Source organism: Solenopsis invicta, chromosome 6 (assembly GCF_016802725.1).
Source record: "Solenopsis invicta isolate M01_SB chromosome 6, UNIL_Sinv_3.0, whole genome shotgun sequence".
NCBI lineage: Eukaryota > Metazoa > Arthropoda > Insecta > Hymenoptera > Formicidae > Solenopsis > Solenopsis invicta.
The window spans coordinates 18855726-18871732 of NC_052669.1; the positions used below are offsets into that span (position 1 = coordinate 18855726).

The window sequence follows — 16007 nt, forward strand, 5'->3', positions numbered from 1 at the left end:
AAAAAGTTTGCGTAAATCACTATGAGTATTTAAAGTTCTTTAATTTTTTAATACCGAAATAGAATAAATAAACTATGAAAGTATGTTATTAAATAAAAATATAATCTTATTAAAACAAACTTTCGTATGTATTATAGCTTATTTTAAACGTAAAATAAATAAACTTTGGAAATGTGTCTGATACATTTATTTTAAACCTATCAGACACATTTCCAAATTTCATTTATTTTATAGGAACTGTATGTCCGACACATCCTTAATTGGCACCGCGACAATACTGCGAAACGTCCTAGCGTCCTATTGTGAACCGCGAGGTATTCTACTTCGGGACTTAATCAAAGGTTGATCCTTATAACGAGCTATTCTCGAAGGACGACCACGGCCGTCCGTTAATAACTACAACGATCCTACTCCGGCCGCGCTCCGCGCGCGATGGCTATCGAAATTAGATAGAAAATTGCCTTGGTCTTATTCGACTTTAGTCGAAGGTTTCATTAAATTCTTTGAGAGATGCGGAATCGATAGATCCGCTGGATGCTATCGGATGGTATATCGGTATTGCGAGCAGCCAACAGCGGCTGCCAGTATGCGCGGTATCGAGCGATCGATTAAGCGTGGTAGGAAAACAGGAACGCGCGAACTAAACGATAGGGGGAGGGGGGGGGGATCTGAGAATTAATAACAAATTTTTTCGCGGCGTCTCGCGCGAGACGAGGCGTAATTTCGTTGGTCGTTTGGAGAGTCGCTCCCGCGGAAAACGCGGAAAGTGAAGCACATACCTCATTAAATCCGTGCCGATTCTCTCCGACTTCCTTCGTGACCTTTTCTCGCCGCGGCTCTGATTTATGGACCATCTCCCCGCCCGTTCGCCATCGCTCCGCGCTCTCCTGGAAAGAGAAACAACGTTATTCGCAACGTTACTCGGTTACAATATCCCACGTCAAGATAGAGAAATAGTTAGTTAAGATAGCATGATAATTAATGCGGCGTAGATAATGAATCGCCCGGCGTTAATGATCGTCGCGCCGTTTTTTCGTTTCGTCATTATTATTTTCTTCGCTAGTAACATCGTAATTGTTTTAAGCATGTAAGACTCATATCAAACAATTATCAAAAATATAAAAGTTTCATAGAATATTCCAATATTATGTTTGAGTATCTGTGTAAAATTTGAGAACAATTCACTAATTGGTTTAAAAGTTATTTAATTTTTTGTTTGCTCTTGATTTTTATGTAAGATCGCATTTTGCAGTACTTATTGGCAAATTTGATGGGGAAATAGCATTGCCAATTAAATCAAAATTTTTACATATTAATAAAACTCTAACAAAATTCGCGCAAAATTCATTTAGATACATTTAAAGTTTAAAAGTTTATTTGTTTAAAACAGCAGCAAAATATAGTAATTTTCGCTGCAAAAGTCATTACAAATTAAATTTTTTATTTCTTCTTTGCAGCTGGTTTCAAAGCCAAAAATTTTTGTCATTGATTAGGAAAAAAAAGAATGAATCTAGAAAAGTCTTCAGTTTTTAAATTTCGATAAATTTGAGCTCGTATTGTACAAGGACTTTGATTCTGTCCTTGATTTCCATGGGGAAATTTTCCAAACTGAGAAGTCACCACTTTCTACATACTCGCAGTTCATGATTAATGAAACGACTAGAGCTTATTGGTCGTTACGTTAATCATGAACTGTAAGTATGTAGAAAGATAGCGACTTCTCAGTATGAAAAATTTTCCCATGGACAGAATCAAAGTCCTTGGGTGTACAGTCGTGAGCTAAAAGGTTGCAACACATTTTCTTTGATGGTTTTTGGAATGTAGACTTGCTCATCAATCGGCGAACGTAATTGGTTGGATCCACAGGTAAGAACCAATTACGTTCGTCAATGAGCAAGTCTACATTCCAAAAACCATCGAAGAAAATGTGTTGCAACCTTTTAGCTCACGACTGTACAAGCCAAAACGTCATTCAACTTTTCATGAGTAATCCGCTTGGCAATTTGAAATCTAAAAAAGGTGAAAATCGTAGTGTATCGCGCAGGTCGTCATAGGTATGGAAAAAAAAATAGAAAACTTCACGACCTTACTGAATATATATTGATAAAAACAGGAAAGTGTACGCGTGTTGTCGCTAGAAGGAGGTTTGTAGGCCTGCGCTGTTGATTAGGATTGCATTTTAATTAATTAACTGATGCGCGCGGATTACCTCAAAGACCCCATTACATAGATCGTTTAACGGGGAGTATTTTTTAAAAACGGCTATTATGTATCATCGGACGTGTTATTAATCGACATAAGTACTCCTCGTAATTAGCGGAATAGCGTAGAATTTGTAATAATAGGCTCGCGCTAGAGCAGCGTCCTGTGATTAATTGCGGATAGCTATCGACGTTCGAGTTTTCTGCGTCTCGTATCTTTTTCGTCCATCTATCTCGTTTCCCGCGACACACACGTGGACCGCTATTCCGCGCACGCGAGGCTCTCACGCCACGAAGAGCACCCCTCGTTTGACTCGCGATCTCGAAGAAGTGCCGACTATTAGGCCCACAACTCGTCCGTGTCTCCCGTCTCTTTTTCTCCTCTCCTTTTCTTCCTCCTTCCCCCTCCCCCCTCGCTCTCACTCGCTCGTTCTTTCTTGCAAATGTACGCGCGTTTTGCTCCGTCTCTTTCATTTCTCTACTCCTATACTCTCCAAGCAGATCGTTACTAGGGTAGAAACATGAGTTTTTGCCAGTAAAGCGAGGTGGAATGCGCGGCGAGGCAGCGTCAATGGATCCATAAAGTCCGCTGCGCGAGTTCGAATCTAGTTACGACTGCACGCGGTGCAAGATGAAAAAGAAGACGTCGGAAGGAAAGATATTGTCGGAAGAAAGTCCGCGCGGAAAACCATGGCGAATTCGCGGCTGTACACGAGACGCGTCTTTATTCTATGCAGAATATTAACGCGTGCCATCTGGAGAAATCTCTTCAGAAAAATAGCCACCGCCCGAAGAAAAATGTCCCGCGAATTTCCCGCGGCTAAAAGGCCCCTCTTATCTTTTAATTAATGGTGTAAACCCCCTCGTGATTTCTCTCCTTAAAACTTAGCCGCGATGGCAATATTGCTTGCATCAATCGTAATCTAAGATCTAAAGTATCCGAGAGAGTACGATCCGAGGATGCGTAAGTAACGTGGTCTTATTTTCTCGTTGCAGCAATGCCAGTCGTTGAAGAAGGAAAACCGGAGGTTGCAGAGCGCCTTCCTGCAAAACGTCTTTCTTCAAGCGCGAGTCGACACGCTCCAATGGCAGGTCAAACAGGTTCGTAATCGCACACGCGATAGCTGAAGATCTGCTGAAGAAGAAGCGACCGATAACGTTGCCAACCGGTTTACCTCGCTCCGGTTACTCGATATCGCGTCACGTAACAACCGGTCGGCATACGATCGGCTACTTCTCCTCCTCTGATGATCCACGCGATTTTCGACAATTCCATTTTTTTTTGTCAATTATTTTATAAATGAATTTGCATATGCGCGTATCCTATAATACGATCCCTCTTCCGGTTCACTGGCAACGTCGAGCTTGCTTTAATAATATCTCAAGCTCTAGGAAAGGTATAGACAAGCTTTTTGTATATTTTTGTTAATTTTTAGAAAGATATTTTGTAACATTTGTAATGTTTTTTTAAAGATGAATTTTAAGATGACGAAGGCAACTAAGGCTAAAATTTCCATCTTATGTTAATCTTGCGGTATTTAATGTTAATTCTGATTGACTAATTATAATAGTTTACATCATTATATTATTGCTCATTTTTTCTGTCTCTTATAATATGTATTGCGATTGCATTGATCGAGCTAAATTGCTTTCAGAAAAGTGTTATGATTGCGAGCTACCTTCTTATTTAAAAAATAAAGTTATTATTTTTATATAATAAAAAGAGTGCAATTTGCGTAATATCTTGGGACTTGTATTTCACATTTTCTCGGTAGAGTTCTTTACGTATCAGGAAGTTTAATATCGATTACATCGTGCGCGCGCGCAAAATTCTAAAAATAATTCAACTACTGATTAACAGTTAACTATTAATTTCATAAAGATCTATATTGTTCTACGTTATTACTTATATTATTTTTTCCTTTCACTTTTCTTCCTTGCAGATTTTATCCATTTATCTACTTGCAAATTAAATTACTCTTTTATTAATTAATATTCGAGTATATTTTTTTATATAAGGGTGATTATTAATGAATGCCCCCACTTTTTACCATAGGAGCATGGTTTACCGACGGATACGTATTTCTAACATATTATTATATTAGAAATTACAAATGCGTGTTCCTATGGTAAAAAGTGGGAACATTCATTAACAATCACCCTGTATATATAAATAATAATAAATTTATCAAGTAAAGTTGTTATTTACGCGTTAACGTGCGATTTGTTCGCAGGTCGAATCGAACAGACAGATGTATCGTTCTACGATGGAACAGGTCGCTCATTTCCTGGGCCGGGCTCACAGGAGCCTGGAGATCCTGCACGCCAAGGAAAATCCCAAGGATAAGAGACGTGTGCCACGTAGCCGCAGCGTGCACACGGTGGTGCACGCGGATCCGTCGCCGAGTCGCGGAACCGGGACACCGTCGTCGACGTCGTCGCCGTTCACGCGCGCCAAATCGGTCACTCAGATCGGATCGCCGAATGCTACCTGCTTCCGCGAGTTCACCTGGTCGGTTCTACGAAGAAACGACCCGGTGCACTGCACGTCGCCACGTGTCAAGCCATCGCCGGATCTCAATAAGACGAACGACGTTCCTGACAACGTCGCCTACCGCGAACCCAAGCAGACGGAATTGAATCCGGACGAGATACCGCCGGAGAAGCTGTCTCAGGAAGCGTTTAGGTGCGTGCTAAAAAGATTTCACGAAAATTCTATTGCCCGCAAATCGAATTCTTAATTTGTTACCATTATTGTTAGCTTTGCTTTAATTAAGTAAAGGTAATAATTATTACCTGTGTTATTATTAGCACTGTTAGATAAAGAAAAATCAATGTATTAAATCGAGAAACATGTCTATAGGTTACTGAGGACTGTCGAGTCTTTGCTATCGATGCGGGAGCCCGATTTAGCGAGAATGACTCCAGTCGAGGAAGGATCCTCGCCTTCCCCTACGGTGGACCGTCACAACGATACATCTTTCTCTATATCGAGTGGCAATTTCGCCAACTCGACGATCTTGCAAGAGGCCGCTGCCTATTCCGGAAGTTCCAGCAGCAATCGTGGAAACGAATCGATCAGCGGTCAGCAAAGCGACAGCAGATCGCCGAGTCTCGTTAAAACGTCCGTCACCGAGTTTACCCGAAATCTGCAGAGCTTCGTGCCGAGCGTGAGAAGATCGCCCGACACTGCCTCCTGGAACTCCGGTAGCAGTAAAACGACCGAAGAGGAGGACGTCACCGCGTCGTCGAACGGAGCCACGTCCAACGGCACACCGATCTCGACGATCAGCAGAGCTGCGAAGCGGCTGGAGAAGAAGGAATCTACGGGACCAGGTGGCAAGGCTAAGGTCAAGCCGGCCAGCAGTCCGGTGAGCAGCGGCGAGGGTGAAAGCGGATTCTTCTCGATCAGCTCCTTCCAGGAGGTAGGCCTGCCCGCTTCGGCAGCCCTGTCGATCACGCCGATCAAGGGATGTCACACCGAGGTAGGTTTACCGGAAGTGCCCCTGGACAAGACCAGGCATCGACGGTGGTCCTCCACGCCGGCGGAGATCCAGGCGCTCTTCAAGCAGCACCGCGCGAGTTTTGGCGGCACGCCGCAAACCGCCACCGAATCCGTCAGCGTCTGTTGGGTTTGAGTGTCGCGGGAGCCGTGCCGATTATGATCCCACCGCAAGCGATTGTCCTGGTTTCAGTCGGATCTCGCAGACTAAGACTAGCAGCTCGGACCGCGAACGCAATTTTCAGGAACAATATCTAGATAAATCAATAGAATATTCAGTAACTTTGTAAATAACTTCTTACGCAGTCGCTTCTTTCGTTACGTTGATACAGTTTGTAGCATTGATAGACCGATCGATAATAATTGCGATTCGATCGTTCCGATACGATGACGACTCGAACGTACATGAAAATTGTTTCGTCGCTACACGAAACTATATCGATGCATGCAATTGATTAAACTTTTTTTTTTACAAGAAAATTATCTATTGGAATGTGTTAATAGATAATAAGGAAGTTAATAGATGATAAAAAAAATTAAAAATTGATACACGTGCGTAACTGGGCGATTTTCGTAGATGCGGCCATTCTGTAAGTATAGAAAAGAAGACTAGTGTAATCCCGACAATTTTGCAATCAGCCATATCTCTTGTAGTTTCACTATTGATATTCCGTGCATTTCATTATCGATGGAACTTTTACCCGTCCCTGCACACGCGCGCGCGTCTCCAACAATGACTTTGTGCATGACAATGACGTTGTTCGTCAGAAATTTTGTTTCGGAAAAGTTTTTTTTTTTTTAAAGGCCGACGCGTTAAGTATGTTTTGCGATTGACCATTGTTCCCATTTGGCCGTCATTGATTAGTCATTATTTAATAAATTAATTATTTTTGGATTCATGTAATTCGGTTGGAATATAATTAAAGCAAGTTTAATAATTTATACTAATGTATCGCAATATAGATTAAGTTAACATAATTCGATTTATTAGATGCGTGACAGATTAAAGTCGAAAGAACGCAAAACATAAATATATTTTGCCATTTTGATCGAAGAATTGAAATCTGCTGCAAATGCTTTTGCCAAACGTTTACTTTGTTCTACATTTCTTTTATTCCTGTGTACGTTAATAGCGGCGCAAAATATTTTCAACGTAGTATTTCCAGGTTGTACATAATTGGAGCTGTTCGCAATTATTTAATATTGTTACATCATTCGTGACGTAGCGTTCAATTTTAAAGAATTTTCGATACTGACAGACGAAACTATATTTCTCACAAATCAGTTCATTATAAGATCGTATATTCTAATTCACGTGAACAACACATCTTTTAATGTAATGAAACAGCGTGATCTGAGACTATTATAGTTCTAGACTTAACAATATTGCGTTCTCTACATATTCCTCATTGTGCGCAATTTGTCATTTTCATTCGTAATTATAATACAGCTGAATATCATGCCAAAACGTCTTATTTCATTACCTATCTTAACTTTTCGCTTTCCCCACAATCTACATTAATTATTATACTTTGGCACAGCCACGTATATATCACATGAAAAATATACATTTAAGATTTCTGCACGTAGAATTATTTTTTTCAAAAGTTTTAGACTTTATTTTAAAAAATTGACACACATAAAAAATACAAAATAGAAATAATCAAAGAATTCCAGTATTTTTGCCTTTCTTCCGTATGTTCAATTTTAAAGAAATTATTTTCTAGACTATATCCTGCAAATGTACGTGTAAATATCATAATTTTCTTTTCTGGGGCATAAGAAAATCTCAAACTTTCAAACGTGTCTTTCTCAAAATTTTACAATTAATGTATATTCTTTTGTGCAATTTAAGTTAAACAGTTGTCATTTTTATTCCTTTCTTTCTAACATTAGATTATATCTAGTTTTTATATTTCTTTAATTATTTACTATGCATTATCGATCACAAAAATACATGTATATATATTTACGTACATGTGCGATGTACATATGTGTATATATAATGTATGAGTGTTCATATGTTGGGTATGCTTTTTCCTTAAATTGGCAACAGATGCAAAAATTTATATTGCAAATTTTTCACTTTCTACGTTTCTATCCTAAGAAGAAAGTTATCTTGAGCTCGAGTTCGTGAAGTTTAAATAACTGTACGCATCAATCATTCCTATGAGAGTTATCGTTATATCGTACAGCTTTTAGCGTGAGAACATCTCGAATAAACATCTCGGACAGCAAATTATCATTTGAAAAATAGTTTTGTTGTTTGAAAAGAAATCTTATATAGCTTTGCGCGATAAAGGAGACGCTATAGCCATCTAGTAGGTAGACAGAAAGCTGCTGACAGCAACCAGATATGCATGGATGTATCCGATCGTTATCATTCGATAGAAACCAATTATCTTATCTACAAACCCATAGATTTGACAAGTTAATGTTTAATGTACTAGGTATCTTTTATTTATATTTAAGAATTTTTTATGCTGAAACAGATCATATATTTAAAACCTGTAAAAAGAAAACTAAAGCAACAAAACTTAGGAAGCAAACAAATCAGCTAATCACAGTCCAGAACTCAAGGCATGACGTTGCAAATCCAAACTGTTGATTTTCTACTGTTTATGTCTTATCGTATAATCAAGTACTTGATTGTGATTGGCTGACTTGTCGTTTGCTTCCTAATCGCTTAAGTTTTTTTTTTTTCGAGTGTCATGGTTCTTACGCCAGTGGCACGTAGAACAACATAAGTCAGTAAGCGAATCGTAAGGAGTGGCAAATCAATCTACAACTTGATTTCTTTACTGCTCACGTCTGATTGCTCAAGTATTTTTTACCACTAGTCTTATAAATTTTTTCTTCCAAACAGCCGAGAATAATGCACGGATCGATATCTAGGCTAGTTTAACGCGGTTAAAGGAATTAGACTTGGTTCATTCAAATGATAGTTTGAATCAACTAGATCAATTTAATACTTTAGACTTCCTTAACGTATACTGGCTCAATATGACATTTAATTCAAGTCGAAGGGAAATAATAAAGCATTCACTAAACGGATGAATGATTACTACGGTAGCACGGTAGAAAGAATAAAAAAATTATTATATACAAAATTAAATAATTTTTAAATCAATAAGTGAATTGTTCTCAAATTTGACACAGACATTCAAACGTAATACTATTGTAGAATATTCTATGAAATTTTTATAGTTTTAATAATGTTTTGATAGTCTTAAGGAACAATTTAGATTAAATATTGAAATGGTTTAGTTCAAAAGATACAACGATAATGAATGAGTAGATATTATGTGCGCATGACAATACACATATGTGTCTGGCTATTGGACGAGCTGAAAAGCATCCCTCGAGTCTCATGCTACATTTTGAGAAACTGTTGTTTTCGATCGAAATCTGGATCGGACAATCCCAGCATCCGCGAAAGCACATTCGTGAAGACTCTCCTTATCGGAGATGGTTGTAACAGTCATCAGCCCAACAGTGGCGCGTATCTCGGATGTATCTACGCGTACAATCCTCGCCGCTTCCAATCGATGCTACCAATCGTTTTACGAAGCTCCTTGCCCGATAACACCGCCTAATCGTTCCGATATGGCGTCGATCACTTGAGAAATTGTATGGCGAGAAGGCCCGGCGCGGCGGTGCGATCGAATGCAACCCGGCGCCGATCGACGTCGGGCGTTCTGGCGCGATGCGGCGCGCGGCGCCGCGATGCGGACCCGCTAGTGCGGGGCGGCGACGAGAGGAGCGGGTCGGCGATTGCGCGCGCAAGCGAGCCTGATAACGCTGAGGCAGGCAAGACACGAGAACTCGGGTGCTCGTTATCAGTGCGGCAGGCGTCGGCGGGCTTAAAACGGCACTCGGTCCACCAGTCGGCCAGGAGATCGCGCCACGAGGCGAGCCACTTTTAGATTGATTTTCAAGAGCACCGCCAGCACGGGGCCAGCGCTCCGCGTTTATTTTAACGCGCCCAGAGACATAGAGAGAAAGAGAGAGAGAGAGAGAGAGAGAGAGAGACAGAGAAAGAGACAGAGAGAGAGAGAGAAAGAGAGCGGGTTATAGGGAACGGGTCCGCGCGCACGGCCGTACAGGCGTTTCAGGCTGATTGAGATAGTGAGCGAGGGAGCGACGACGTGGTGACGACGTGGTGAGAGGTTCGGCAAGCGCGAACGGGCGAAGCGCCTCTCCTCCGCGGTCTTCGGCAAGACCGGTCTCCGACGGTACCGTCGTATACTTTTCGATCGTACCCACGTCCCGTCGCGCAACCAAGCGCACACAACACCACGTACGACGAGGCACCACCACGACGACGACGACGACGACGACGACGACGACGACGACAAACACCACGACGACGACGACGACGACGACGACGACTACAACCGCAGCAGCTGCAGGCGCGTGTGCCGTCGCGAGGAAATACCGTGGAGACATACATCTGCTCCGGCCCCGCGTTTTTCCTCTCTCCGGTCTCTCCGGCCTCTCCGGTTGTCGCACGGTAAACGTCGTCGTCGCGGGTTCGCTCTTTCGTGCCGCTCGTCCGTCCGTCGTTCGTCTGCCCGCTTTCCGCTCCGCGCCGTTCCCCGTTCCCGTGCCTTCTCTCTAATCTACCTATACTACTCGTGCGCGCGGTGTGTGCCATCGAGTGCGTCTCCGCGTGTGCGCTGCGGTAGGCTGCCCGAGGTGTGCGCTTGTAGGCTTCGTGGCGCAGTGCGTGAAATGAGTGACAAGGACCGCTCCTCTCCCACCCTCGTCGAAAACAGTCTCAAGTCGCTGCTCGACCAGCCCAGCATATTCCCGCTGATCGGTAAGTGTTCGCCGGTTAAGGAAGGCGGCCCCGATTGAGAGGAAGCCCTAGCCCGCTCGCGTTACACGCGCGCGCGCGATTAGTACGCGACACGCTGATGCGGCGACATAAACTCCGCACGCACACGGCCATGCTCGTGTCGTGTGGATCCACGGTTCACAAGCGGTTCTCCGTTCTCGGCGTTCCGCGACGCCGCTTCTCTCCTCTCCTCTCCTCTCCTCTCGCTCTTTTCCTCCCGTCCTCGAGCGCTTCGCGCGCGGTGACACTCGCGCGTCTGGCTCACCTGACGCGCGGATCTGTCGCCCGCGTGCTTTTTCATTCACGCGATTCATTCGCGAGCAAGTGCGCGCGTGACGCGCGACAGCTTGTTTCCTTCCTCCTTCTTTCGCTCGTCGTCGCGTTCGCCGGTTGCGCAGCGCGTGATCTTTGCGTGGCCCGTGCTCGCACCCGGTAATCCACCTGTAAAGCGGCTCGAATCGCTTTCGAACGAAACGGAGAGGGAAAGGGGAAGATTAATTGCTCGTTTGAAAATTCGCGCAAACACGCGGCGCATCGCAGCGCAGACTGGCGGCGAACGCGCGCGAGCGCAGCACTGCCCGTGCGCACCACGCGACCATCGTGGATTTGAACGTTTCGACGCGATCGCATTTGAATCTCGGGCTCGACAGCGCGCACGCACATCCGTGCGCGCGGAGCGCTCTGTGGAGCGCTCGCGCTTTTTCCTATTATCGGACCGCGCGACTGCCAAGGAGGGCCAAAGTGCAAAGGGCGAGAACGCGAGGACGGGTGGAGAGGGAGTAAGAGAGAAAGAGAGAGGGAGAGACGGAGGGACAGAGAAAGAGCGGAGTCATGGAGGACAACGAGCATGTGTTCGTGCAATCGTCGTCGTTGCGCCGACGCTGTTGGTCTGCCGATTAACCTCGTTTAAGACCCCGTGGCGCACCACGTGATGCTGTCAGCCTTACCTCGCCCCGGAGCAGACCCAACCTACCTACGCGCACGATTTTGCTCCGCTCGGCGGAGCGAGCGTGAACCGACTAATCTTACGCGACGTGCGGCCGGGAAGCCACACGATAGCTCTCTGGCCTGTTCCACGCGAGAGAGTGCGCGCAGAAGGAATCGAGAGATAGCTGAATTAAAAGTGATCGATGAGAATTCCTTCTGCGAACTTAGGAAACACCTCGTCCTCGAAATTGGGAATTGGCACTGAACGCTTTGAATTTTCATCCTTTCGTCTCTTCCCATTCGTTATTGCGAACGAAAAGTTAACTTCTTGAGTTGGGGCAAAGACGTCTTACAAGAAATTAATTTTTTTTTTTGTAAAAACGTTTCTGTATTTCTTATGCATTCTAGCTTGTTCCATTTACGGGGGTAAAAATAATTGAAAAAATTATTTTTTCTGTTGCTCGTGTGAGGAATACAAATGATGTTGGTATACACTGAAAGAAAAATGTTTTTTAATGAAAAAATACATTTTCTCAAAATCATGTATGCAAGCGTTTGTTTGTTCTGTTTAAATAAAAATATTTAATTTAACTAAATAGACATATACCTTAAGTGTATAATTTTGTATTTTTACATTTAAATAATGATTTTAAAAATAAGCTAATAATATTATTAAACTTAATTAAGTTAATAAAGTAAAAAGATATTAAATTGATAAAGTAGAAAGATTAATTAAATTGTTTACGTAGATTAAAGAAACCTGATTATCTTGAATAAAAATAGTCTAACAGTAAATATTTTCTAGAACCAAAATAAAAAAAATACTTGATTATTTTTGCATTTATTACATAAATATTTCAATTAAGAAGTTTTTAACTTGAAACCGCAAGTGAATAAGCTATTACGAGTAAATAATTTTTATGCGTCCAGCAAAACTTTCTTATTTCAATATATCTTTTTTCTCTTAGTGTGTTTAAAAGATCAATAAAGAAGAGATAAATATTTTTGATCTTTGAAACTTGATTGTACATATGGTACATATTTCTACCTATTTTCTTCGAATTTAATTTAGTCAACTTTTTAATCTTTAATTCCGTTTAAGAGAGAAAAGTTAAATAATGCGACAGTTAAATTACGCTAAAATTATCCATTTGCATGAAATCAACCGAACTGGTTATTTTGATCACGATTACCATCGTACTTTTTGTATTTCTTTTCTTTTATTTTCCCTCTTCGATAATTTGCTGCAAATGAATATCTCTTTTATGCAGAAAAAAAAATCAAGTCATTTGTCAGTAAGTCGAAAACTTATCTTCTGTGAAAAATAAATAGATTATAAAAATCTAGGATAATAAATATATAAAAATTCATTTTGTGAAGCTGTACTGCAAAGTAGCATTGCGAAGTCAATTACTCTTAATCCGTCTATTTTTTCCGGCTAATTACGAGTCGCGTTTTTCTAGGAAACGTTGCACCGTTTGATGTAAGTTGCAATCGGATGATGTAATTTTTGCAATGCGCAACTCGTTTCGTTACGAGCGATGCTAGTTGCATAGTCGAATGGGAAGTAACTCGTTATGTTGACTCAGGAAACTGTCCCCAATTTACTACCTCACTGAATCGGATTATTAAGTATAATGCAGATTAAATAATTAGTGCGAAAACGCAGAGGGAGATACGCCAATCGTTTAAATTTTTTGTTCCGACTCTGGCCGACGATATATTGCATCTTTTTATCGGTTAGGTAACAAAGCCGAATCACTTTCTCGATTACGCGAAAGAAATACGATTACTTGGAGTGGGCTCGAATCCCATCTTCAAGATAAAAACCAACAAAAAAAAAAAAATAATATGTCGTGACTGATGACTTCTTTTTTCGTGCTCGCTATACATCGGAATTGATAATCGATTAATTTTATCTTTTGCTTATTACCATTCACATCATTCTCCGCGGTATGTGTACTTTCGGCGCAGAAATAAACTGCCGCTAGAATAATTCGGTCTCGAATTCAATTGGTACTCTGTTCGCGCTGCCACGCATTCAAGTTTGGGGAGGGGAAAAAAAGTGTGTTCTCGTCGTCGCGATATCTTCTCGCGATAAAAGATACTATGTGGTTGCAAACACGCATGACATATCACGACGGCGAAGCGACGCTTCGCGTTACTTTTTGATACTGCAACGTCGTAAGAATAAATCCTTTCATCCACGCACGCGGCTGTTAGCCGCGGCAGCGCGATTCTATTTATTTTCGGTATTACGACATCGCGGAGTTAAGCTCTTACAACGACTTGTATTGTGACTGCGAGCGTCGCGACATGTCAACGTGAAAATATAATAATTTTTTTTTAAAGTTTATAGCAATTATTCTTTTTTTACATAGTACGAGACAATATCTCATCATCTAGGCCACGTGCCATTTTTTGCTCTCACATATGAGGATAAGCCATAAATATAATAATAAAAAATCGATCATCTATAGGTGCAATCTTTGATGCTATAATAAAATTGGTAATTTATGTCTGGGATATAAATTAGCGTCCGAGATCATACGCGCGCTGAATAAAAAAGGTTTGGTAGTAATAATCAAGCCTAGATGATGGTTATCAAGCTTTAGTGAAATAGTTTCTATTAAATATGCAATTAAATGTAATTAATATGACCAAATATTTAGTAACCGTTTAGTAACCAATTAATTGTAATTATTATATTTGTTTACTATTAATATAATTGATAAATATTACTAAATATTTAGTTATATTGATCGAACATTCATTTAAAATTGTATTTCACCAAAGTTAATTTAATTATTATTACAAAAATCTTTTCTCAGTGTAGAAAGCTAAGCTTTCTAAACGCGGCCTACAGCCAAAAACATTCACTCGAATTGATACGAATAGGTGTGAGCTCAGCTGGGACTTAGCAGATGCTCATAGATTAGGATTAAGGAGCTGCTCTACTGGGCGATATTACATTATGCGGAGACGTGCACAAGACGCGCCGAGACCTCCCGAAGGGACGGGGCAAACTGCACCTCGTATTTATGCCGATCAATATGAGGGATATAAACGAGAGTAACAGTAGAAGGGCAAAGAGTCAGGAAGACCCCAGACTTTCCAATTCGGCCAATTACGCCGTATAATGGCATACCTCCGTTTCTCTATCTTCAGATTGTTCCCACAGGTTCTACTATATCATCACTCGCTGTTTGCCTTTCCTACTGATAATTTTGCCTGGCTCTTTTTCCTCTGCAAACTCGCTGCATAATATAAATGTTTCTCAAGCACATTTATCAATTAAGAATCATCGTAGACGTTAATTAAAATTAATTAGGATTGCATCGATCGTCTGTATTTCTTTCATGAGCCTGTCTCTAAGTCCTTTATGTTACTAATAATATTCACTTTTTATTCATTGGCTTATTAATTTATACAGATAACAATAAAAAAATAATGCTAAAAACACATTTATTTCAAAAATAAAATCGCTTGTAACGCAAAATCATAAAAAAACATAAAGGGCGATTATTTTTATCTTCTTTTTACCTCGAATGAAAGATTGCCATATACTGTTTGCTTCGACTTTATACGCTCGCGAGTGATCGATGTCACTTATGGTCACTGTCGCAGACGTCATCGTTAGTGACCCGACGACTGTCGACGACGAGAAATGCAAGCCGGCAAGTAGACGCCGATAAGTCGCGTGCGAAGCGCCGTTTCATTTTTCATTCACTTTCCTATACGATCGATATATACTTGTGTCGTTCTTCGTACTCTATTGTCTCGTCGTAAGGCGGACTGGATTTACGCACAGATTATCAATAAAACATAGAGCAAATGAATGTAGCTCGCTATTATTATATTGCTTAGAGTCAGTCTTGAGCTATTATTACACTAATTACGCTAATAATTATTTATAATTTTCGTTTCTTGCCGAAAGATAAACCTACGATTACAATAAAACGTTTTCGATGGAAATCTGCCCGTGCAGAAGAGAATCGCAATTTTTTGTCTTAACTTTTTATCCTTTTTTGAAATTCTATATTTACATTTCTGTGCGACGCGGTCGGAAAAAGTATATTAACACGTGTTGCTGCTGTATACGTAACAAAATGACAATCTCATATTTCATTTTCGAAGCTATCGATCACCAGCAATTGAAAATAATAGCTTTTGCATTTTATTTCTTGTTCGCGAAATTTGCGACGTCACTTTCTGACTTTTCGAACATCCCGATCCTCATCATTAATCTAAAAGATATAAAGAAAGGAATGTTTAAAATCATTGATATTTAAAATGCTGAAAATTATTCCTATTTTTGTATTAAAGATTGATTAAGAGATTTTTAATTCTACCAGACAGAATTGCATAATAATTTGATTTGAATTGGTCGAGGTCGTGAATCGTTATCATAACGATAATGCCTTTCGGATGGATCACACAGATATTTCGCAAGAAATATGGGGTTATTTCAGAATTTACTTAAAAAAAAAGACAAGCTGCGGCTTGTAGCTCGATAATGGCGCCGAATACCAAAGAC

The 16007-nt window shown here is 40.9% G+C and overlaps 2 protein-coding genes across 3 annotated transcripts in view; one reads left to right on the forward strand and one right to left on the reverse strand.

Annotated features, from left to right (window-relative positions):
- Window positions 1-7171, forward strand: part of LOC105204031 — a 31494-nt gene extending 24323 nt beyond the window's left edge. The window contains exons 3-5 of the mRNA XM_011173033.3: window positions 3198-3302; window positions 4436-4887; window positions 5065-7171. Of these exons, the coding sequence (XP_011171335.2) occupies window positions 3198-3302; window positions 4436-4887; window positions 5065-5839 (1332 nt within the window). The 3' untranslated portion in view covers window positions 5840-7171. The remainder of the gene's footprint in view (window positions 1-3197; window positions 3303-4435; window positions 4888-5064) is intronic.
- Window positions 1-16007, reverse strand: part of LOC113003799 — a 154038-nt gene that overhangs the window by 14378 nt on the left and 123653 nt on the right. The window contains exon 3 of one of the 2 annotated variants that reach the window (XM_026134829.2): window positions 780-887. In XM_026134829.2, the coding sequence (XP_025990614.2) occupies window positions 780-887 (108 nt within the window). Of the gene's footprint in view, window positions 1-475; window positions 888-16007 lie in introns of those variants that run through there. The other variant, XM_026134828.2, reaches the window with a different exon arrangement.